The sequence below is a fragment of the Vombatus ursinus genome, unplaced genomic scaffold, assembly GCF_900497805.2.
Source record: "Vombatus ursinus unplaced genomic scaffold, bare-nosed wombat genome assembly UNPS02014841.1, whole genome shotgun sequence".
NCBI lineage: Eukaryota > Metazoa > Chordata > Mammalia > Diprotodontia > Vombatidae > Vombatus > Vombatus ursinus.
Window position 1 is genome coordinate 11,600,746 of NW_020954619.1, and position 26,185 is coordinate 11,626,930.

The 26,185-nt window shown below is 34.1% G+C and overlaps 1 protein-coding gene across 3 annotated transcripts in view; it reads left to right on the top strand.

Annotated features, from left to right (window-relative positions):
- TASP1 (taspase 1) overlaps positions 1 to 26,185 on the top strand; it is a 274,462-nt gene that overhangs the window by 43,797 nt on the left and 204,480 nt on the right. For all 3 annotated transcript variants that reach the window (XM_027840257.1, XM_027840258.1, XM_027840259.1), the window contains exons 6-7: positions 1,210 to 1,294; positions 16,871 to 16,950. In XM_027840257.1, coding sequence (XP_027696058.1) covers positions 1,210 to 1,294; positions 16,871 to 16,950 — 165 coding nt within the window. The remainder of the gene's footprint in view (positions 1 to 1,209; positions 1,295 to 16,870; positions 16,951 to 26,185) is intronic.

The following is a 26,185-nucleotide window of genomic DNA, read 5'->3' on the forward strand; positions in this document are numbered from 1 at the left end:
GTTATTGGAGTATTTCTAAAAATAGTTTTTTTCTTTATTATATTTATAGCATCAAATATTAAGTATAAAATTTTATATGAAAATGGTTAAGCAATTTATGACTTAATTCTTGTCATAATGCTTCCTACAAAATTCCAGATTAGTTTTCAACAAATATCATTAAAATAAATATTATGGACACTTGGATATGGATTATAGTAATATAAGTATGTATGTGAGTATTTTTCAGTAGACGGGGTAGTTTGTTGAGAAATATTTTGGGATATAACTGAATGTCTGACTTTTGGATTATAAATAAAGTTAAAGGGCTTATTTTGATTTTTAATATACCTTACGTGGGGTTTGTATTAATATTTTCAGATTCTATTTAGCATCTCCCTCACATTAACTTTCTATCCTGCTATTATTTTTCCCTTAGATTATTGATTATATTTTTTAGCTGTTCTCTACTTTTTTATCCTCTGGGAACACCCTGAGAATTAGTACATGAGCCGTAGAAGGCTCCATTTTGGCGAGCATTGTTGCACGTGATTTGAAAAAAATTATTTGGGAAGGACTTATCATTTTCACTGATATTTTGTGTATATGATCTTAAACCTCTTGGGATGGTGCATTTGGATTAAATTGTATTTCAATATAGATCTGTTTTCACCTGCAGTGAAAACTTGATGTCATCAATAGTCATGTGCATCTTCTAAGTAGATTTATCATAAAAATTCTATTTATATGCCTGGAACTTTTTTGTTTTTTGTTTTCAGAGAGAAATTGCCAAACATAAAATTCTTCTTTTTATTCCATTCTATCCTGGAATCATTTGGTAGTGGAATCAAAGTTCTCTGACTTAATTTATTTTTGTCTCCTTGGATAACTTGAATAGTGGGAGATAAAACCAGGGAAAAAGTAGATAAATAAAAGAATTTTAGTACCATTTGTAGTGTTTTAAATTCAATAGTTTTCTCAAAAGCAGATACAAAAATTTAGTATTGTGCCCATTCTTTTTTTTGACTGTTCTTTCCGAATAGTAGGTGCTCAATATTTGTTTATTTGAATTTTATTAAAAATTGAATATTATTATTGTGATAAATTTTTTTAACAAGAAGAAAAACTTTTTTTAAGGTTTCTAAAACTGTTCCACCAAATACCAGAGAATTTAATTAGAAACCTTTAAACAACTTTTCCATCTTCATTTTCTGCTGATTTTCTTTTCAGGAATCAAGAATCCAGTTTCAGTTGCAAATAGATTGTTGTGTGAAGGGCAGAAGGGAAAACTCTCTGCTGGCAGAATTCCTCCCTGGTAATTGCTTTGTTCTGCTTGACTTTCCTTTAGCCTTTGGTGTTTAATGCATGCAATATTTGAAGGTTATTCTTATCCAAAGAAGGCTGATGCTATTCGTTTACAAATCAACTATAGCGTGTGCCTGTCAGAGGAAGAACTGCTTTGTTCTCTGATCTTAGAACATCTTGTGTACTTGATATGGCTCTGGATAGAATTGAATATTGTGGAATGAAGACCGAATTGAGATCATTGTTAATTTTTGTCCTTGTGCTTGTTTGCATAGATGTTTATGTCTTTACCAGGTTCTAATTTTTAATGCTTTGATTTTCAAATTAAAAAGTTTCTGAAGTTTGACCCCTGAATTTAAAGTGCTTTTTTTGAGTGTGGAAAAGTTTTTACTCAGTTCTAGCAACAAAAGTTGACACTCCTTGATTTTTTTTCATGTTGCATTGTACCATTTGGAGAAGAGCTGGAATTTCCCTTTAGTGCTTAGCTTAGGACAGCAGCACTGCAGCATCACTTTCTCCTACTCTGCTTTAGAGACAAGTTCTTGAAGTTACAAGAAATTAAAGTTTATTGAATTTTGGATAATCTCAGTAAAGTATTTTGCCCAAATATATATCAGACATTTTAAAAAATATCATATACTATTGAACAGTATAAAATTATAGATAACAATAAGATATATTTATTTTTAATCTATTCTTTTCTGAAAATCAAGGATAAAACAAAGATATATATGATTTATTAAAATTAGGCTTTTGATGAATGTTTATTAGAATGATTTGAATGTCTGGCACAAGTAATGTTTTAGCTTTGCTATTTCAGTGCTACTATATCTTTTTGCACACTTAATTTTCTTATGAATACTTTTGAATACTGTTGCTTTTTGTCTACATAAAGTGAATTCAGCTAACCAGACTTTATTAAGTTAGAGCCATACTAACTAAATAGGTCTTCTTTAGGTCAGCAGTAAGTGCAGACTAATTGCTCTTGTACTTACTTTCACTTCAGTGGGTATATTTTAAGATGGCTATTTATCCCCTTTCACCTCTTATTTGCTGTTGTGAATAGAGTGCTTTTGATATTGACTATACACATGCCTATTAAGTTTTAAGATAGAAAGGGAAAAGATGCACTTTTTTATTTAAATGGAAAAAAAATTTACTTCTGTATGGTAGGGCAAAGGTGCAGGAAGTTTAAAAATTTAAAGGTGTGGGTATATTTAATAAATACTACACATTCATACTTCACTTATTTAGACCTCAGCTATCTCAGGAACCTTAGGCATCTGGAACTACCAAAAACCAGTCAATGAGCTGCTAATAAAATAGTTATCATAAAAAGTTTATGTACTTTACTCAAAAAAGATCTCCTCAGGGTATCATTCACAATCTACTTATTTACTATTTAATGCATTTTTGGCATTTAAATTAAATTGAATATTCACTATTTTAATTTTTAAAATTAAATTTAACATAGAGCATTAACAATTTGGTTATCTGGTTTCTAAGCATACAGCATATAAGAAGAGTATTATACAAATTATTAGCAACAGATTTTGTAAGAAGAAAAAACATTTACATAATTTATATAGTTTAAAAAGTCATAAACATCATTTAGTTGTCATAACATTGAGGTAGATATTTTAAATATTTTAATGAGGCTTAGAGAGGTTAATTGAGTTGATGAAGGTCACAGTTTTAGTTAGTGGGAGAACAGACTTGAGCCCATGTCTCTTTAATTTCTCTTCCCAGTGTTCTTTCCTTTCTACCTCTCTGAGGCTGCTATAGACAACAATAAGATGTGACATATGCTAGCAAATTGGTGAGAAGTGAAAGGACACCTGTTATAAGCCATTATAAATTTTTAAAGTTCCCTCTCCTATACCTGTCATTTAAAGCTCTTTGCTACCAGATTCCAAATGTACCTTTGCTGCCTAAGTGTGTATAATTTCCCTTTACATACTCTGCAATCCATTCAAACTGGTGTTTTTACTATTCCTCACACATGCCACTCCTATTTCCACACCTCTGTGCTGTAGGCTGACCTACATGCCTGAAGTACACTGAATGCTCAGGGCCTAGCACCATGCCTGGCATGTAATAGGTGCTTAATAAATGTTTGTAAATTGATTGCTTTGTTGTTGTTCGTGTAATCTGTTCACACTTAACATGCTCCCCTCTTTTTCCCTTCTCAGTGATACTCATTTTTAATTTTTTGGAAACTTTCATGTTCTATGACTTCACCGTATCAGTAGAATAGTAATATTTTAAAAGATGACCTTTTGTTTCTAGGAAAAGCCATTAAAGTAGCTTTATAGTTTTCAGAAGGTAGTCCAGGTCACTTTCCTGCTCTCACTGAATTTTGTGCCCAATTCATTGTCCATTAGTAGTATCTATCCAAGATACATATACACACATACACACACACACATACACATACACACACATACGTATGTCAGTATACATACACACATACTGATGGACAAGCTTTATAGAATGTCCATCTAACTGCGTATCTTAAATTGGACAGTAGACATTTTTCATCCTTTTTTAGAATGAAGGAAGGAGGGGAAGGAAGGAGATAGGGAAGGAAGAAAAGAAAAGAGATAAGGAAAGAAGAGGGGAAGGAAGGAAATGAGGGAAGGAAAGATGGAAGGAAGAAAGGTAAGAAGGGAGAGAAGGAAGGAATTAAGGAATTTCTAGGTACTCTTTTGTTAGTCATTGTGCTAAGTACTTTACAGATATTTGGTATCTGTGAGGTATGTGTTGTTATTATCCCCATTTTATAGTTAAGGAAACTGAAGCACAAATAGATTAAGTGACTTGCTCAGATAAATGTTTGAATTGAATGTAAGTCTTCCTGACTCCAGGCCCAGCACACCACTGCACCACCCCTGGACCACCTAGTTGACTCTGGGCAGCTGAGGGCCTTTTGAGTGCTAATGGATATCCTCCAAAAGGTTTATTTCAACCAGCATTTGTTGTTGCTGTTGTTATTCACTTGTATCTGACTCTTCGTGACCTCATGGACCATACTGTCCATGGGGTTTTCTTGGCGAGGATACTGGAGTGGTTTGCTATGTTATTCTCCACTGGATTAAAGCAAACAGAGGTTAAGTGACTTGCCCAGGGTGGCACAGCTAGTAAGTGTCTGAAGCCAGATTTGAACTCAGTTATTCCTGACTCCAAGCCTAGTACTCTATCCACTGAGCCACCTAGCTGCCTCCTTAACCAGCATATATCATTCACAAACTGAAGTATGTAGAAGACTTTACCATTGATAGGGAATCTTCATTCAACTTGAATGCTGTATTTGATTTCCTCTAAAACAGTGGTAAAAACCCATGGTGATCATAAATTTGATATTTATGATCAGAGGAATGACCAATAAGATCATCTCTGTTTTTTTCAGGGAATCTTGAAAAAATTTGATGATGAGTGGGAGATAACTTTGTGTGAAGAAAGCCTTGCAGAAAGTGCTTTGTTCTACCAAATAAAAAAATTTTTTATTAGCAACAAATAATAAACAAAATGGGATCTTACATTCTCTACATCTTTGAATCAGTTGAGTGATGTTAAAGGTATGGTCTCTATTCCCTATGAATGACCTTATCAAGGATGCATATGTTGTTTACATTGATAATTCTTATAACAGTTTTATAGACATAAAATAGTAGGCATACAAGTCAGCAATTAGTGATAATTTTGGGCTTTTTTTTGGTATTAATAAGTTCTCAGATTCTCCCCCACCCCCTTGCTTTTGTTATCCTGTCCTCCTTTAAAAACCTTGCAAATCAATCCTTCAACATTGTCACATTTATGTTGCCTCCACCATGAATCTCTGTGTAAACTTGGTCTAATCCAGCTGTTTCTGTCTGTCTTTCTCCTCTTTGGTGCCATCCCTACTTCTCTGCTGTCCTTGATCATGAAAAGAGTTTGTTATAAAAATCTTTGTAAGTCTTTCCCATTTTTATTCTGTTTGTCTTCTTCCAATTTTCATCCCTAATGCATACAAGAGCTTTATTCCTAGTTTGAATTCTTACCAAGATTTCTTTGAACTGAGAAGATATTCTGATTTTCCATTATTATTCTCTGTAAGATTTTACAAATGACTTTATATTCTAAATGGATTTGCTCTTTGTTATCTTATTTATTTGTTTGGCATGTACATCAAGTCTTTGCTGACTAAGGTGCGTTTTAGGTTCTTTTGGTCTCCTTTTGGTAATTGATTGACATCAGTTAAACTTCCACATGAACTTATTGTATTCTGTGTCCTTCCAACCATATCACTTTAAGAATCATGGATAATTCATTTACATAGGTCAGGATGACATTGTGTGCATTGTAGACCATATTATTTTCTTATTTTTTTCCTAGGTTTTTTACTGAAATTTTGATCTTTGCTCTAATAAGTTGGTGGTTTGACTGTATATGTGTGTGTGTGATATGTTACTCTTTGATCATTTTATCCAGTGCCTACTGATTCTTTTCTTGAAGAAAGTACTTATTACATGTAGGACTGAGGTTTCTATATGGCTTATGAGTCTTTGGCCCCTTACTCCTATCCATGCTTTTCCATCATATTTCTCTCCGTTCTTAACTAGTCCCACCTTTGCAATGAAGTTACCAGTTATCAGAGTGTGTGCTGATCTACTTTTTCTACTTCATGCTCAACAGATGTTGGTTTATAAGCTGCAATTATTTTCATGGTACTCATTTTACAAATATTTATGAGCACTGCAGTAAGAGGTGACCAAATGTCTGATGCAATGAAGTTTCTTTTTGTCTTTATATTCATGATAAAATGAGCTGCAACAACTCCTTAATATTCATTCCCAAGGAGGATTTGTGAGCCATTCCATTTAGCTGTAACTTCCTTCTCTCTTCTAATTTCATTTACAGTGAGATGTTAAAGGTTGATTATTTTTCCACTTGTTGGTCACTGCACAAAGGTCTCACTCTTAGACTATTAATAATTGTTGATGTTTGTAGATGATCAAAAGCTCATGTGACTCTTAGCACCTTTTGCCCTGTTCCCCAACAACCACACTATCCTGGTTTTTTTTTTTAATGGATTGTCACAAGGGAGTTCACAACTAAAAGGCCTTCTGTTGGAGTTGCATGTCTCTGTACTTAGCAAGGCTAGTTGGTCTTTTCCTGTAACTATACTTAAAGTCTTTCTGCTGTGGTAGAAACTGCGGGAGCTACAGTTATCATAGCACTCTTCATAGGCATGAGAGTAAGACTTTGTGGAGTGGATTGTTACTTAATAGACACTTATTTTGTATGGAGCCTTGAATGTCTCAGTGAGTTCTGTTCAGATGTTTTATGAGAAAATGTAGTAAAAAATATAAAACATTTGAAAACTGAGGTACAGTAAGTATAGTGTCATTTCATGTTAAAATGGACTGTTAATAATAAAGCTGCATTCCATGACATCTGCAGCATACTTTAAAATTGTTGTATTTCATTGTTTAGTAGAAAATGTCTGGTGTATTGTTCAATATGATGCAAAATCAACAAAACCAAAATAATTCCTTTTTTAAAAAAATAATTTTAATTAACTTATTAGTTGTTAACAAAAGTCAAACTAAGAAAAACTCAGGAAAAGGCTCTCATACTGAAAAACTCTTTAAGATCTTGGAATATGGTATAAAGATGATAAAAAATAAAGTATTTTCAAAGAAAAGCAAATTTATCAACATATGCAGTAACAGGAACTTATTGTCACCTAGACCTCCTTTAGTACTATTTTGTTCAGTCAATCAATCAATCAGTAAGCATTTATTAAGTACTTATGTACCAAGCACTATGCTTATCTCTGAGTTAAAAAGGAAGGCAAAAAACAGTCCCTACCCTTGAGGAACTCACAATCTTTTTTTTTTTCCCTAGTAAGATGTTTATTTTGCAATATTTTGGCAATTAATTTGTATCTGGAATTTTCTTTGTTGAAAAATAAGTATTTTTGTTTAACATTATTTTTAAATTTTGAGTTCCAAATTCTCTCCCTCCCTCCTGCCCACTGAATAGGCAAGCTAAATGATATCAATTATACATGTGAAATCATGCAAAACAAATTACCAAATTAGGCATAGCTCAAAAAAAACAAACAAAAAATAGAGAGTGAGAAAATTGTACTTCAGTTTGTACTCAGAGTTCATTAGTTCTCTCACTGGAGTTGGATAGCATTTTTCATCATGAGTCTTTTGAAATTGTCTTGGATTATTGTATTGATCAGAGTAGCCAAGTCTTTCACAGTTGATCATCATTATAACATTGCCGTGAGTCATTACAGTGTTACATATTGTGCTATGCACAATGATCTTTCATTTCTTCTCATTTCACTTTGCATCAGTTCATATAGGTCTTGCCATGTTTTTTTCTGAAACTTCTCCCTTTGTCATTTCTTATACTATAAAAGTACTCCATCGCAATCATATGCCACAACCTATTCAACCATTCCCCAATTTATGAGCTTCCCCTCAAAATCTAATTCTTTGCCACTACAAAAAGAGCTACTATAAATATTTTATGTACATCTAGGTCCTTTTCCTTTTTCTTTGATCTCTTTGGGGGTATAGACCTAGTAGTGGTATTGCTAGATCAAAGGGTATGTACAGTTTGATAGCCTTTTGGGTACAGTTCCAAATTGTTCTCCAAAATAGTTAGACCAATTCATTATTCCACTAACAAGTTTATTAGTATGCCTCCTTCATCCTCTCCAGAATTTGTTATTTCTAATAGGTACGAGGTGTTTTAATTTGCATTTCTCTAATTAATAGTAATTTAGAGCATTTTTTTCACATAACTGGAAATAGCTTTGATTTCTTCTGAAAACTGACTATTTATATCCTTTGACCAATTTTTTTTTTTGGAGGGGGCTAGGCCATGGGGTTAAGTGACTTGCCCAGGGTCACACAGCTAGTAAGTGTTAAGGTTCTGAGGCCGTATTTGAACTCAGGTCCTCCTGACTCCAGGGCTGGTAACTGCACCACCTAGCTGCCCCTCCTTTGACCATTTGTCGGTTGGGGAATGGCTTTTTTTTTAAAATAAATTTTTCTCAGTTCCCTAGATATTTGAGATATGAAGTTTTTATCAGAGAAATGTGCTGTAAATTTTTTTGATGGTGTCATTTTCTTTGTCTGTGGCACCTTTTAGCAAAATGTACTTTCCGTCGTTATCTCTTTTAATTAGGTTTATTTTTCCTTTGTCTGAGATCATGATTGCTACCCCTGCTTTTTTTACTTCAATTGAAGCATAATAGATTCTGCTCCAGCTATTTATTTTAACTCTTTCTGTGTCTTTCTTTTTCAAGTATTTCTCTTGTAAACAACATATTGTTGAGTTCTGGTTTCTAATCCATTCTGCTTTCCACTTCTGTTTGTGATGCATAAAAAGTTTGAGAGACGTAGTTTCTGGGTAATGAATCATTTTATTAATCATGCTAGCAATAATTAATAAAAGGGGTCAGTGGCACTCTCGAATGCCAAAGACCCCACATGGAACTCACTCAACACTTATATGCTTTTGGAAGAGTGGGTGTTCCTGATGGTGGCAATCAACTCTGATTGGTTAACAAGTAATGAGAGAATGAATATTATAATGAGAGGTGGGCTCATTCTAATGAGGGTCTGGGAGACAGGACTCTGATCACCCAGTCTTGGTCCAAGAGACTTAGCTATACCCATATCACTCTTTCTAGGGTAATCTAGACAAAAGGGAGAATCCACTTCCCCCCCAGATTTAAGTAAAACACAATGGACCAGAATTCTTCAATTCACCCAGGGATGGAGAACCTGCAGCCTGGAGACTACATGTGGCCCTCTAGGTTCTCAAGTATGACCCTTTGACTGAATCCAAACTTCACAGAACAGACCCACTTAATAAAAGCATTTGTTCTGTAAAACTTGAACTCAGTCAAAAGGACGCACCCAAGAACCTAGAAGGCCACAGGTTCCCCACTCCAACTAAAATTCCTTTACCTTTTGAACAGATCTGAGTTTTCCCTCTCATCATTACCCCTCAACTTCAAAGGCTGCCTGATTAATCTACAGGGGCTGGTTTCTGAATGAGGAAGTAGAAAAGCAGAAAAATCTTGGTCCTAATTCAATAATTGATTATTAATATGAGAGAAATAACCATTTCTCTCATATTTTATGGGTGAGCTCATCCCATTCACATTCACAGTTGTAATTTACTGTGTTTCCCTCTATCCTATTTTCTTCTGTTTGTCTTTCTTTCATTTTATCCTATCCCTCCTCAAAAATATGTTTTGCTTCTGACCACTGCCTCATAATCCACCCTGCCTTTTATTATATCCTTCTCCCTTTCCTCTTTTCCCCTTCCCCTCCCATTTTCCTATTAGGTAAGATGGATTTCTATACCCAACCGAGTGTGTGTGTGTGTGTGTGTGTGTGTGTGTGTATGTATGTGTTTGTATGTGTGTATATTCTTCCCTCTTTGAACCAATTTCAATGAGAGTGAGGTTCAAGCTTTGCCCCCCCATTTCCCTTCCACTATTAAAGCTCTTCCTTGTATGCCTCTTTTATGTAAGAGAAATTTCCCCATTCAACCTCTTCCTCTATGTTCTTCCAGTGCATCCCTCTTTCTTACTCCTTCATTTTTTTTTTTTGGAACTCATCCCAACATAATTGACTCACACTCTTACCCTCTGTCTGCGCAGATGCATTCTAACTGCCCTAATAATGACAAAATTCCTAGGAGTTACATGCATCATCTTCCCATATAGGAATGTGAACAGTTTAACTTTATTGAGTCTTTATGATTTCTCATTCATGTTTACCTTTTTTGATGATTCTCTTAAGTCTTATGTTTGAATGTCACATTTTCTATTTAACTCTGGTATTTTCATCAGGAATGCTTGAAAGTCCTTTATTTCATAACATGTCCATTTTTTCCCCTGAAGGATTATGCTCAGGATATAGGTTAGGGTAGGTTATTCTTGTTTGTCTTCCTAGCTCCTTTGCCTTTGATAATATCACTCCAAGCCCTCTGATCCTTTAATGTGGAAGCTGCTAAACCTTGTGTCATCCTGCCCATGGATGTTTGATTTGCTTCTTTCTGGCTGCTTGTAATATTTTCCCCTTGACCTGGGAGCTGTGGAATTTGTCTGTAATATTCCTGGGAATTTTCATTTGGGAGTTCTTTCAGGATTTGATTATTGGATTCTTTCAATTTTCTATTTTATCCCCTGAATCTAAGATATCAAGGTAGTTTTCTGTAATACTTTCTTAAAACATGATGTCAAGGACATTTTTTTTATCATGGCTTTTAGTTAACATTTTTTAAATTTTATTTTTAATTTATGGAATTAAACAAGCATTTCTATGATGTAGTACAATAAAAAAGATGATATCACACGAAACTGCAAATATACTATGCACAACTTGCTATTCCATTCAAATATTTCATAAAATTATCATTTAAATTTTTTTTCTTTCCTTCCTCCACTGTCATCCTAGAGATGGCTACCATTAGGCATAAATAGGTGTATATATATATATATATAAAATTATTCTGTACACATTTCCATTTATCACTTCTTTCTCTGGATGCAGATAGTGTCTTTCTTCATAGTCTTTGTAGTTAATTTGGGTATTTATAATAGTCAAAATAACTTATTTGCACAAAGTTATTCCTAAAACAATATTGCTGTTAACCATATACAATGTTCTCTTGGTTCTGCTCATTTCTCTATTCATTATTTTATACAAATCTTTCCATGTTTTTCTAAAATCATTGAGCTTATCATTTCTTATAGCACAGTAGTATTTCTTTATAATCACATATCACAACTTGTTTAGCCATTACCCAATTGATGGGTATCCCTGCAATTTCCAGTTCTTTGCTACCACAGAGAAAACTGCTATAAACATTTTTGAACATATGGGTTCTTTTCCTTTTTCTCTATCTTTGGAAATAGACCAAGTTGCGATATTTCTGGGTCAAAGGGTATAGATAGTTTAATTACAGATTGCTCTTCAAAATGGTTGGATCAGTTCACAATTCCATCAACAATAAATTAGTTTCCCAATTTTTCTGCATCCCCTCCAACTTTTGTCACTTTCTCCTATCATTTTAGCCAATCTGGGGGTATAAAATGATATTTCAAGGTTGTTTTAATTTGCATTTCTCCAATCAATAATGATTTAGAGTATTTTTCATATGACCATAAATTATTTTGATTTCTTCATTGAAAAACTGCCAGTTCGTATCCTTTGACCATTTTATTAATTGAGGCATGACTCATTCTTATAGAATATATAGTTCTTTATGTATTTTAGATATCAGACCTTTATCTGATAAACTCTTTATAGAAATCTCCCCTAAGTCCCCCTCTCCCCCAGTTTTCTGCTTTCTTTCTGATCTTGGCTACATTTGTTTCATTTATACAAAACCTTTTTAATTTAATGTAATTGAAATTATCTATTTTACACCTACCTTTGCTCTCTGACTCTTATTTATTCTTAAATTGTTCATCTATCCATAAGTCTGATAAGTAATATGTTCCATATTTTTCTAATTTTCTTGTAAAATCTCTCTTTATATTGAGGTCATGTATCTATTTTGACCTTATCTTGGCAAATATTTTAAGATGTTGATCTATGACCAGTTTTTCCCATGCTCCTTTCCAGTTTTCCCAGTAATTTTTTTTTTTACCAAATATTGAATTCTTATCCCAAAATCTTAAGTCTTTACACTTATCAAATGGAAGATTATTATGTTTATATGCTATTGTAAATTATATGTCTACTCTATTTCATTGATCTAATAATTCTTAAATTATTTCTACACAATCTGTTTTCCAGGTCAATTATTTTTCCAATGAGGTATTTCACGTTTTCTTCTATTTTTTTCATTCTTTTGACTTTGTTTTATTGTGTCTCTATATCTCATGAATTCATTAGCTTTCACTTGTCCAATTCCAATTTTTAATGAATTGTTTTCTTCAGTGAGCTTTTGTACTTCCTTTTCTAATTTGGCCACTTCTACTTTTTAAGGAGTTCTCTTCTTCAGTGAATTTTTGTACCTTTTTTACTCTTAGACCAATTCTGTTTTTTTAAGGTATTTTTTCCTTCACTATTTTTTGTGCCTCTTTTACCAAGCTGTTAATTCTCTTTTCATAATTTTTTGTATCATTCTCCTTTCTTTTCCCAGTTTTTTTCTACCACTCTTATTGCTTTAACTTCCAGGAAATCTTGTTAGGCTTGGGTTCAATTAGCATTTTTCTTTGAGGCTTTTCTTGTAAGCTGTTTTCCCATTGTTGTCTCATTCTGAGTTTATGTCTTGGTCTGTGACCTAGAACTGCTAATGGGCACTAGAGTTACAAATCAGTTCCTGTTGAGTTCAGTGTCAGCAAAAGGTTCCATGTAATCTCTTTCTGACCAGTTATTTAACCCTCTTATCTTCTTTAGGCTGAGAGCTTTCAAAGCTGTTGCTGCTGTTACTGGAGCCACTTCCAAGGCCCACCATTGGTGTTCTAGCTGATCTCAGGGCTGGTCTCCACCATGGTGTCAGAAACCTCTCCTAACAACCTCCTTAATTGTCTTGGTCTGGAAAAACATCTCTCTGATCTTTTATTGGCTCTGCCAGTCCAAAATTTGGTTTGAGGAGTTACTTTAAAGTTGTTTGGAGGGGAATGTTGGGAGAGTTCATCTTGGTTGCTGCCTGTACTCTCCTGTCTTAGCTAAACCCCAAGAACTCACAATCTAATGGGGGATACAACATTCAAACAAATATATACAAACAAGCTATATATAGGATAAGTAGAAAATAAACACAAGGAAAAGTATTAGAATTAAGAGGGATTGAGAGACTTTTTAAAAAAAATTTAATTTTTTAAAATTAATTTATTTTGAGTTATCAACAATCACTTCCATAAGCTTTTAACTTTTGAATTTTTCTGCCCCTCTCTTTCCACCTCTCTCCCCAGTCTGGTATGCAATCTGATAAAGGCTATACTTGTATATTCCTATTAAACATTTTCACATTAGTGATGTTGTAAGTAAGAATTAGAACCAATGGGAAGAACCACAAGAAAGAGGAAACACAATACAACAGAAGAAAAAAAAAATAGCAAATAGTATGCTTCGATCTGCATTCAAACTCCATAGTTCTTTCTTTGGGTGTAGATAGCATTTTCCATCATGAGGCCTTTGGAGATGTCTTAGATCCTTGTATTTATGAGAAGGGTTAAGTCTATCAATATTAGTCATCGCACAATGTGGCTGTTACTATGTACAACGTTCTTCTGGTTCTGCTCACCTCACTCAGCATCAGACCATACAAGTCTTTCCAGGTTTTCTGAAGTCAGCCTGTTTTATCATTTCTTATAGCACAATAGTATTCCATTACATTCGTATACCACGACTTGTTCAGCCATTCCCTAATTGATGGGCATTCTCTCAATTTCCAATTCTTTGCCACCATAAAAGGAACTGCTATAAATATTTTTGTACATGTGGGAGAAAGACTTTCTCTAGAAGGTCCTGGTGTGAGGAGATGGTAGTGGCAGTATCAGAGGAAAGAAGGGGGCCTATTTGAGAGACAGCATAAAAGTAAAATTGGTAGACCTTGGTAACAGGTTGAATATAGAGAGTATGAGATAGTAAGGAACTGAGGATGACATTTAAATTGCGAGTTTGGGGGAATGGGAGGATAGCGGTGCCCTCAACATTAATAAGGAAGTTTGGGAGTTTGTGAAAGGGTTGAGGAGAAAAGATAACGAATTCAGTTTTGGACATGTAGAGTTTAAAATGTTTACTAGACACCTATTTCAAGATGTCTGTAAGTCGTTTGGAGTCCCTCTTGACTTCAGCACAGATAATTACTCCCCTCCCCACCTTCACTTTCCCAGCCTTCCAAAAATTGAGAAAAAAAACCTAAAACCTTGTAACAAGTAAGCATATTCAAGCAAAATCAACCCATACAGAGGCCATATCTGAAACTATATATCTGTGTGCATTTTGAGGTCATCACCTCTGTGCTAAGAGGCAGATAGCATGCTTCATCATAAATCCTTTCAAGTTATACTTGTCCATTGCATTGATCAGAATTCTTAAGTCTTTCAGTGTCATCTTTATTTACTGTGTTGTCATTCCATGTATAAGAGAGTCTTTTGATTCTGTTCAGTTTATTCTATATCAGAACCTATTACCTAGCATTCTCTGAGATAGTCTCTTATCATTTCTTATAGTACAATAGTATTTCATTGCATTCATCTCAGCCCTTTCCTAATTGATGGGTACTCCCTTAGATTTTTGTTCTTTGTTTTTTTTTCCTCCCCTTTTCTATCTCTCTTTCAGGATCAGCTGTTTTTGCTCATGCCTATTCCACTCCTATCACTCCCCCCCACCATCACTGGGGTTATCTACCATTTTAACCTTACTCTCCATTATCCTTGCTTATTTCTCTGGTTATTAAGGTATTTCTACACCAAACTGTGAATTTACATGTGTTCATTATTCCTGTGTCCATTTTAGATAACGATGGGATTCATCTGATGTCTGTTCCTTCCTCTCTTTCCACCACTATACTCTTCTCATGTACTCCAATGTGGGAAAAAATATTGAGTTTCATTCTATTCTTCCTGCTTTCTATACTAGTGTATTTCTTTTTTTACCATCTCTATTCTCCTCTTCAAAACCTCAGGACAGAACCAGTGCCCTCTAGGTCCCCTGTTTTTCTTATTTAACTCCCTTACTACCCTTTGAAAACAATAAAGTTTTGAAAGGATTTTTGTTCCTTCTTACCTTTTTAGAATGTGTTCACTACTTGACCATAAATAACATTCTAATTGCTCAAATAAATTTCTTTTTCTTGACTCTTATGTTTGAATTTCAAAATTCCTAGTTAACTCAAATCTTTTCATTCAAAATGTGTTAAAGTCCTATTCCATTAATGATTCATTTTTCCTCCTGGAGGATTAAACTCAGTTTGGCAGGGTAAGTTGAAATATTGTATTCCATGGTCTCCTCTTGTCTATAGTAGAAGCTGCCAGGTCTTGCAAGATCCTGACTGGTTCCTTGGTTCCTTGGATTGCTTCTTTCTAGATACTTACAGTTTTGGCAGTGACGTTCCTGGGATATGGAATAATTGATTTTTGTCTCTTTTATTGTAGTTTTAAAGGATTCTATTACTTGAGTAAGGTTTATCATTTTACATTTTAAGCAGCTTATTCTAACAGTTCTTTTTTCTAAAGCTTTTATTTCATTTTTTATCTCTTCATTTTTTCTAGGTATTCATGTATTTCTAGTGGAAAATCTATTTTAAGCCTTTGCTTGTAGTTGCTTGTTCTTCTTTTTGGGATTTTCCTGACCTGAAATATTTTTTATTATAGATTGTTTTTTTAATTTATTTATTCATGTCACCAGCTTTAATTCCTTAATCAGAACTTTGTGGCCAGGTCCGAATTACGTCCACTTGATGTACCTTAGGCTGAAGTGGTTGGTCGTCCCTTATATTACCCTCTGTATCTAGGATAATCCCTACCTCTAGATGTTAAGTTGCTCAGGAATTTTGAGATTCAGAGAACCTTCAGAATCTTCTCTGTTTTCTCATTATGTAATGCTAGGGACCTTTGGTGCCCCTAAGCTTGGGCTCTCCTAGTGTGAGAATTTCTGAGCTGCTGGGATTATTGCCACTTTCTAGAATTTCCAAGGACCCCTCCCTGTGATTTTCTGACTACCTTAAGACTTTCTCACTTCATTGGGTCCTTCTTGTGGCCCTTTGGCTCTTGTTGCCCCTAGACATAGAGAATTGCAAGTCTCTCTGAAGCAACTGGAAGCTGCAAACTGGTTTAGTTGTCCTGGTGCCGGCTTTGCTGGTGGCCCTCTTTCCTATGGGCCTTATGTTTCCATCTGCTTTTTTGTGTGTGTGTACAGTTCTGGAGTCAAAGGGAGTAATGTACTAACTATAGTTTCTTATTGAATTTCCTAATAATTGTTCTGTCTGGTCTGAAGTCCTGGTTTTTGCTAGAGTAGTTTTGTGGAATCTGGGTGACCTTTCTCCATTTAGACAGCCATCTTAACTGAAAGCATCCATTCTGAACTTTTTATGGATCGAATAAAAGAGTGATTTGGAGTAATTAGTCTATGATAATGGCTCCAATTCTAGTACAATTTAAAGGTTGAAGTCTACAGTTTATTTTGAGGTGTGTGTGTGTGTGTGTGTGGTATTTGTTGTCATTCAGTTCATGAATAATATGATCATCTGATGTATAATTCTTGCTACCAAGTAATATTTTGCTAAATTTTCACAAGGTTCTGAATTTTTACAACCTGCAAGATATGTTGCATAGTTTCTTCCATAATCTACGTAAACACTAAGTCAAATCTAGACTCCTAAAGGATAACTCTTTTTTTTTTTTTAACAGATTTTCCCTATTCTTAAGTCATTAGTATTAAAAATGCCTAGGCATATTTTATACTGTTTTAAAATAAATCTGTGTTTTCCTGGGTATATTTTAAATGTATCAGCTTTCTCAGGATTCCCCAATGTAAGTTTTTAGTACTGTCCTTTGTTAAGAATGCTGACACTGGATTGATCAAGTATTCTTTTGACTTTTTAGCTTTTTAGTTGGAGAAGGAGCCTATAGATGGGCAGTGGATCATGGAATACCCTCATGTTCTCCAAGTGTTATGACTACAAGTGAGTAAAGCCTTTGAGGAAGTTAAGGAATGTGAGTATGTATGCTTATGTAACCTTGGAAAAGTGTTGCTTAGGTTGTCAGTTGAAAGAATAATAGAGAAGATGTATATAAAAAAATCTAAATGTTACAGTTTTTTATTTCAAAATATACCTTTAAGTGATTGTTTTGATTCCATTTTAGTCACCTTGAAATTCTGAGAGTCTTGGGAGGAGTATCTTAAGTATTTTTTTTAAAATTTGGTTAAAGTCTATTTCAAGTAGTTTAAAAATAAGTATGAGAGCATTTGGATACTCAAAGATTATGGCTGTTGTCTATTTCTGGTTTTGTTGTAAATTAAGAGTCAATGCTATTGGAAGATGAGTGTTTAGTTTTTTGGGCAGGAGGAAATGATCTCTATGTAAGTAAGCCTCACTAAATGCTTAACCTACATGGGAACCTCCTTGAAAAAGTAGTACCGTCTAACAGGGTAGAGAGAATTTAAAAGTTTCAGTTGGACAAGCCAAGGGAAAATGTACTGTTTAATTTACTAATATAAAAATTAATCTCTTTGTCAATGTGGGTCACAGAGGTCAGAGTTGGAAGGAATTCTGGTGGCTTGAGTTCAATTTGTACCTGAAAAAAAAATTCCCTCTATAACATACCTGCTTAATGATCCTCCTCCCTTTCTTTGCTTGCAGACGTCTGATAAGGATGAACTTGCTCCCTCCTGAAACAGTTATTTACAATTGGACAGCTCTGGTAGTTGCTAAGGTTTTCCTTCCACTGACCCTAAATTTGCTCTATCCTGAACTCATATTTCTATCCAGTGCTCTTCCTTATAGTGCCTAGAAGAACAAGCCTTGTCTTTCTTTCAAATGATAGCCCTTCACATATCATAGTGTAGTAATATAGTAACCATCTTCCATCTAAGTCTTCTACTAGTTGAGCATTCCCATTTATAGGAACCCATCATCATATACTTATCAATATTCTTCTTCAAATGTTGTGTCTAGAACAGAACAATTATCTAGATGTGTTGTGATGAGGACAGAGTACAGTGGTATTTATTACCACCTTAATTTCTGAACACTGTGACTTTTTAAACATACTACAAATTTGCATTGCCTTTTATGGTTGCCATTTCATTCTGCTGACTCATTGATATTTCAGTTTTCTAAAGTCTCTAGACTTTCTGAACTGCTTTATATCTTGTACTTGTGAAATTGAGTGTAAGGTTTTATATTTATCTCTACTAATTTTTTTTTCCAGTTTTGCCTAACATCAAGCCTATCTTAAAGATCTTAAACCTTGAATTTGCTGTTTAGTATGTTTAATGTCCCTTCTAGTTTTGTGCCATCTACAAATTTGGTAAGGATTATATTATTCATTTATCCAAGTCATCAGAAAAGTGTTAAACATCACAAGATTAATCAAGTACACGTCTCCTGGAAACTCCACTGGAGAACTCCTTTCCAAAACACTGAATCAGTCTTTAATAATTCTGTGTCAATGGGAAGAAGTCTAATGGGGTGCCCCAGGGATTCATATGTGTTTTGACATTCAACCAGTTGCAAATTCACCCAACTTCACTATTGCCTAACCCCTAGCTCTCTCTTTACCATCATCATAGCTTGAGATGCTTTTTGAAATATTTAGCTTAAATTTAGGTAAACTATATATTAGTTTGAAACAACCTCGTATTTTTCTTTTAGACTTTATTAATGCCTATTTGTTCTTTATGCCACATTCATTATCTGATATTCTTCTCCCCTTGACTATTAGTAATTGTCTCTTATAACAGAAGAAAACAGTTAAGTAAACCAGTAGTTTAAATATATTATAAATAGATATTAAATAGATAAAAACATACAATATTCCTTTTAAACAGCTAGATGATATAGTGGATAGACAACTGGACTGGGAGTTAGAAAGATCTGAGTTCAAACCCCACCTCACCCACTTATGTTTTATCCTAGACTAATCATATAACATCTCTCAGCCTTTTTATTCATCTATAAAACGGGGATAACAATAGCATTTTACTCACAGGGTTGTCAGGATCAAATGAGATAACATATATGAAGTACTTTGAATATCTTAAAGTGCTATATAAATATTATTATCATAATAAGATCGTTATTACTATATGACTTGATGAAATTATATTGTCTTAAAAATCATTGTTTTTATTTTTAGATATTCATTAACCATTACTTTAATGATAAATTCTAGAATTTTACCATTTTTTTTAAAGTCAAGCACATTGGCTTATAGACTGGGATGATTTGGGATCTGTATTGGTAGAATATACATACTGCTGAGCCACATATATATAAAATATCTTGTTATTGATATTTGCCAGATTATTTCTTTGTATAATTACTATGCACACATTTCATTGATCTCTTTTGTTCTGTTTTTAATTCTTTGTGTTTTATGAATGTATGCTACTTTAAAGAAACATGTAAAGGTTATAGCTCTTAATGAGTACACTTCAGTAACTGTTAGAGATATTTCAACAGCTATTCATGTGAGGAAATCAGGCACTTCAAGGATTATTCAAAGTCTTCAACGAAAGAGGATGAGTTGCATTGAAACACAAAGAAAAGTCAGGGAGTCAGTCAGCAAGCATTTATTAAGCCCTTATTATGTACCAGGTACTGTGCTAAGGCATTGAAAGTATGATCAAAAATGGAAAAATTGATAAAAATTAAAAAACTCAATGTAAAATAGCTTAATAAATCTTCAAAAAACAAGTGGAGACCTTCAGAGAAACTTGACAGATAAAGATGTTATCAATTCTTCTATAGTTAGCTATAAGCTTCTTGAAGTTGGAAGAATAGTAAATAGATAATTTTTTTAAAAAGCTCATAATCATAGTTATCAAAAAAAGTTTGTCATTGTTTAGAAAATATTCAGACTATAGTATTGAAGTTGAAAAAGGATAATTTTTACTGCTGATAATTCACTTCTTAATTTAAGGTTATGCTACAACTTGTAAGAAAAAATTCAGGTGCATGTAAGATCTGGGTATCTTCTTCAGATTATAAAATTTTTACCCCCAAAAAAGTTTTTGGAATTTTTTTTAACTTTTAGTGGGCCTGGCTTGGAAGTCTTATATCTAGAGGAAGATGATAGACTCTAATAAATATTTTTTTTAATATACACTCTTTCAACCAGTTCAAATGAGAGTGAGATTCAAGTGTCAGCCACTCCCCTTTCCTCTTCCTCCTCATTTGCAAAGATGTCTATTTATGAACCCAGATTATATGACATTTTCCCTAAGTTTCCTTTCCCTTCCTTCTGCTCAGGGGAAGGGAAATTCCTCTTCCATTTTTCTTTTCATCATCATCAACATATAATAGATCCCAGGAGTCATTTGATTAGACTCTCTATGACCTATCATCTAATGATGACAGGGTTCAGAGGGGATACATGTATTATCTCCCCATGTTTGACTGTAAAGCAGTTTATCCTTGTTTAGTCCCTTATTATTCATTCATTTTTATCTTTTTATGTTTCTGTTGACTCCTCCATTCGAATTTCAAAATTTCTGTGCAGCCAGCTCTGGTCTTTTCTTTGGGAATGCTTGGAAGTCCTCTAGTTTATTAACTGTCCACGCCCCCCCCCCCCATATGGTTATACTCAGTTTTGCCGGATAAGTTATCCTTTGCTTTCTGCAATGTCGCAATGTCATACTTCAAACTTTCTGCTACTTTATAATGGTGACTGCTAAATCATGTATGATTTTGATTGTGGTTCCTCCATTCTTAAATTCTTTCTTTTTGGCTGATTGCAGTATTTTTTCTTTGACTTGGAAGCCCTGGAAACCTCTTCTGCCAAGTGGTTAATTTCCTTTCCAGTTCTTTGTTACACAGCTCTCATTTCTTTTCCAGTTTTTTGGAAGTGCTCTCATTTTACTTATAAAAACATTTGAAACTTTTTTTTTAAAGAAAAACTCTCGCTTCATGTCTTCTAGGATTTCTAGTTGAGTTTGTGCCCAGGTTACGTTTTACTTTGGGTCTTTGCTTGTAGTTGTTTTGAAGTCATTCTCCTGCGTTTTTGTCTTGAACTTCCATGTTGCTTAATTGCTCATTGTGGCAAGATTCTTTTTTTGTTTGTTTATTCTTCTAGCTTCTTTATGACTTTGGACTTGATGTTAGGGCTAGCATCTGTGAACTCCTGGAGGGAAAGTATGGGCTGGTCTCATTGCTGCTTTCTTGGGCGATTGAGTGTTGGTTTATTCCAGGCACTCAAGACAAGCAGGGGATCTGCAAATTTTCAGTACTCTCAGAGTGTTCTGATCCAAGAAAAAGATTGCTCCCTCTCTGGTTTGAGCTCTACAAATTTGTGACTTGTGTTGTGGTTTGAGCAACAGTAGAATGCTGTTGGATTTAAACCTTTCAGAGGGTCAGAATTTTAGGCTCTTCTTTGGTTTAGGATTTTTGCCCTTTTTATTCCTGTGCTGGTTGATCTAGCTGTTGGGACTGAGACCCTGCTTTACTCCCAGGGTCTGAGCCACTCTGCTACTTGCTTGCTTTAAACTTCTTCCTTTCTCCGTACGCCGCCCAGGACATCTCTAACTGGGAAAAACACTTCTTGGCAAAGATCCCCTTCTCAGTCCACTCTAGATTTGTGACTGGAGCTGTGTGGTAAATGACAAAGCTGCCAGTTGTGGTTTCCTTGTGTGGTTCTTGTGGTTCCCTATTATGAATCTGGAACTTTTTCTTGCCCTGGTCCATTGGTGCTTGAATGTTCCAGGTGTTTGCATGCTCCTGGCACATCCAAACTGTCCACAGACCTCTCTTTCTGTCTCTCTTTGCTAAGCTGTGATGGAGAAATAACTAATTTTATTTTTTTTTCTGGATTTTCCCATCAGGACCTGGTGCATTTTCTAAATCTGTTTGAAGAAGGGTGGTTTTTGTTTTTGTTTTTGTTTTTTGGGAGGAGGGGAATTCACTACACTACTTCTTACTACATTGCCATCTTGACTGTCTCTAACTAATAAATATATTTATGCAGGGAGATGCAGAATTGTTCCAAAATTATAGACATTCCTAAATGAAGATGGAATTTTACAATACTGCTTTGCACCATGTCACAGCACATTACAAAAATTTCTCCAGAGAGCTAGAGATAAATATTTTTACTGTCTTGGAACTTATCTGATTTGAACCTTATTGAAAACCTGGGGGCTTTCAAGACTAGACTTGGAAAAATCATGTTTGTTAAAGGTGTGTTTAATATCTACTGTGATAAAAGTGTGGTTTCATGATTCAACATCAAAAAATGTATTAACATCTTGTGAACTTACTGCCAAATTCCCTAAAATTTATTGCAGCAAAAAGCAGACATATGACATATTAAAATCTTTTTTAAAATTTAAAATTTTTTATTCATTTGAAACAAATACAAACCAAGAGAGAAAAAGAATATTTCCATGTACACAGCAGAACATAGAGAAATCAATATAAAACCATAAATTTCCATTTCATACTGTTACCTTTAAAAGAAAACTTATGTAATAAATACTACATATTTTTTTCAACACTACTCAGCTTTTCTGTGCTTCCTTCTAAGCTTTCTTTTTTTCTCTGCCGTACACTTTAATAGAAGACTATAATTACCTGTGTGTGTGTGTGTGTGTGTGTACACATATACACATACTTATATACACACATACACCATACTATACATATTTCTGTTTGTCGTTTCTTTCTCTGGAGGTGGATAGCATCTTCCTTCCTAGGTCCATGTCTTTCTGTGTTTTTCTAAAGTCAACCAACTCATCATTTCTTATAACAAAATAGTATTCCATCACAATCATATATGATAACTTGTTTAGCCATTGCCCAATTGAAGGGCATTTTATAATTTTAGATAATCTGATAGGTATAAGATGATATCTCAAAGTTGTTTTAATTTGCATTTCTCTAATCAATAATAATTTAGAACATTTTTTCATATTACTATATATAGTTTTGATTTCTTCATAGCAAATTGCCTGTTCTTTTCCTTTGACCATTCATCAATTTGGGAAGGACTTGTATTCTTATAAAGTTCTTTATATATTTGAGAAATGAGACTGTCTATGAAAAATTTCCCACAATTTTCTGCTTTCCTTCTAATCTTAGCTACATTGGTTTTATTTGTACAAAAACTTATATACTTTAAAAACTTAAAAACTTTATACTTCACAATGCTCTCTATCTCTTGTTTATTTGTAAATTGTCCTGTTCCATGAGTTTGATAGTTAATGTGTTCCATGTTCTTATAATTGTGATATCTCCCTTCATATCTAGGTCATATCCATTTTTACCTTATCTTGGTACATGGTTTAAGATACTGGTGCTTTTCAACTTCCCCAACAATTTTTCTTTTTACCAAATAATGAATTCTTATCCCTAAAACTTAAAACTTTACATTTGTCAGATACGACATTACTATAATCCTTTACTACTGTGTATTGTATATCTGTTCTACTGTTCTACCTTTCTATTTCTTAGCCAGTACTAGGTAGTTATGATATTGACTGCCTTATAGTGTGAGGTCTGGTACTGCTGAACCTCCTTCCTTTACATTTTTTCTTATTAGTTTCTTTGAAATTCTTGACCTTTTATTTTTTCAAATGAATTTTATTATTATTTTTCTAACTCAGTAAAATTTTTTTAAGTAATTTAATTGGCATGACATTGAATATAGGTAAAATTGTAATTTTTTTTATTATATTGGCTTTGCCTACTCATGAACAATTAATATTTCTCCAATTGTTTAAATCTGACTTTATTTGAATAAAGAGTGTTTTGTAATTATTTTTATGTAGTTCCTGAGTTTGTTTTGGCAGATATACCCTCAGGTATTTTATACTATCCTGAGTTATTTTAAACAGTTTAAATAATATTGGTGACACATAGCATGGTTTCTATATTTCTCTTTTAATTAAATCTCTTTTACCTTTAACTTCATCTGACATTGTGATTGCTACTCCTATGTTTTTTACTTTAGCTGAAGCATAATAAATTCTATTGCAGCCCTCTATTTTAACTCTGTGTGTATCTTTCATTTTTTATTTTGTTTCTTGAAAGCAACGTTGTTGAATTCAGATTTTTAATCCATTCTACTATCTGTTTTATGGGTAAATTCCTTTTTATCAGTAAATTCATCATTTTTACATTAAGAGTTATAATTACTAGTTGTATATTTCCTTCCATTCTATTTTTCTTCACTATGCTTCCAGCTATATTTACCCTATCCCTCCTCGGGCATCTAATTTACTTCTAACCACTACCTTGCCCTCCTTTTCAGTAATCTACCCACTTCTCAAAGAGTCCCTCCTTTATCCTCTCCACCCACCCTTTTTCTTAATCTTCCTATCCTTCTAAGAGTTCCTACTTTATCCTCTCCTCCACCCTCATAATTCTTAATCTATATACCCTTCTAAAAATTCCTCCCTTATCCTACCCCTTCACCCTCTTCTTTATAAATTTATAAAAAAGAAAACTTTTATGCCCTTTTAAATGTATATGTTATTCTCTCTAAGCCATTTTCAATGAAAGTAAGGTTGCATCACTACAAGCCCTCTACTCCTTGTTTCTTCTGTATCAATTCCTTCTTTCATGCCTCATTTTTATGAGATAATTGTTCTTTTCTACGTCTTCCCACCCAGTTTTATTTTTTAGACTCATCTCATTTTACTCAGCTCAGCTCAAGCCTTTTTTTCAAACTATCCAAGTAGTGATGACAGTCTTAAGAGTACTGATAACATGAAAAAACATATAAGAAGTAAACAGTTTGACCTTGAATCCTTTATAATTGGTCTTTAATGTTTACTTTGTATTTCTCCTGGATCTTGTATGTAGAATTTTTCTTTAAGTTCTGGTCTTTTTGTCACAAATACCTGGAAGTCTTTTAATTTGTTTAAATGTCCATTTTTTTGTTGTTGTTCAGAATTATACTCAACTTTGCTGGTTAAGTTATTTTTGGTTGCAACCCCAGCCCTTTTGCTCTTTGAAATACAGCATTCCAAGACCTATTTTTTATTTTTTAATGCAGAAGCTGCTAGGTCTTGTGTGATCCTGATTGTATCTCTACAGTATTTAAATTGTTTTTTTTTCTTCTTGTTTGTAATATTTTCTCCTTATCCTGGGAGTTTTGAACTTGGCTATGACCTTCCTGCAAATTTTCCTCCTGGGATCTTCTTCAGGTAGTAATTGGTGGATTTTTTTTCTATTTCCGTTTTATCCTTTAGTTCTAGAACTTCAGGGCATTTTCCTCAGTAATTTCTTGTAATATTTTATCAAGACTTTTTTGGTCTTAGCTTTCAGGTAGTTCAACAGTTCTTATGTTGTCTCTTTTCGATCTGTTCTCCGAATCAATTGCTTTTTAATGAGATGTTTCACATTCTCTTCAATTTTTTTCATTCTTTTAATTTTGTTTTATTATTTCTTGGTGTCTTATATTATTAGCTTCCCCTTGCCCAGTTCTAGTTTTCAAGCAGTTATTTTCTTCCTTCAGTTTTTGGATCTCTTTTTCCAATTGGTTAACTTCTCATAATTTTCATGGTTTCTTGGATTGCTCTTATTTTTTTTCCTAATTTTTCTTCAATCTCTCTTACTTGATTTTTGAAGTATTTCCACTTGTAACCATTTGATGTTTCTCTTTGGGAAAAGAGTGGCTTTTTTAGCTTCACTATCTTCATCTGAGTATAAACTCAGATCTTCTTTATCCCCATAGGAGTTGTCAGTGGTTGGGTTGTCCTTTGCTTACTCATTTTTATTTTTATTTTCATTTTTATTTTATGTTTAGCAGCTTATTATTATAATCAGGTTCTAGTCTCAAGTTATGGGGAATGGTGCCCCAGGCTTCCGACGTCTTTCTTACTATTGTTTTCTGAGCCCTGTCCAGGGTTCCAACCTTGGGCACTCCTCTCCACCCCAAGCCACAGCTAGGCCCCCCAGCTGCACTGTTCCACAAATGCTTTTGTTCCCTGCCATCCATCTGGCAGCTGCAAACTTCAGCTCTCCCCTCTGCCTTGGAACCAAAGTCAGAGACTTGCTCTCCTGGGAGTGCCCAGCAGAGTCCCCACTCCTGTGCTCCAGCACTCACCAGGTGTGTGCTCGCTCCTTCCCTCCCGCAGTCACATGCTGGGACCATATCTGGTCAACATAGCTATGCCTGGCATCCTGCAATAGCAGTGGGTCTTTCAATCTTCCCTTACTCAGCTGTTCTGCCCCAACTTTGTCCTGAGGTGGAAGT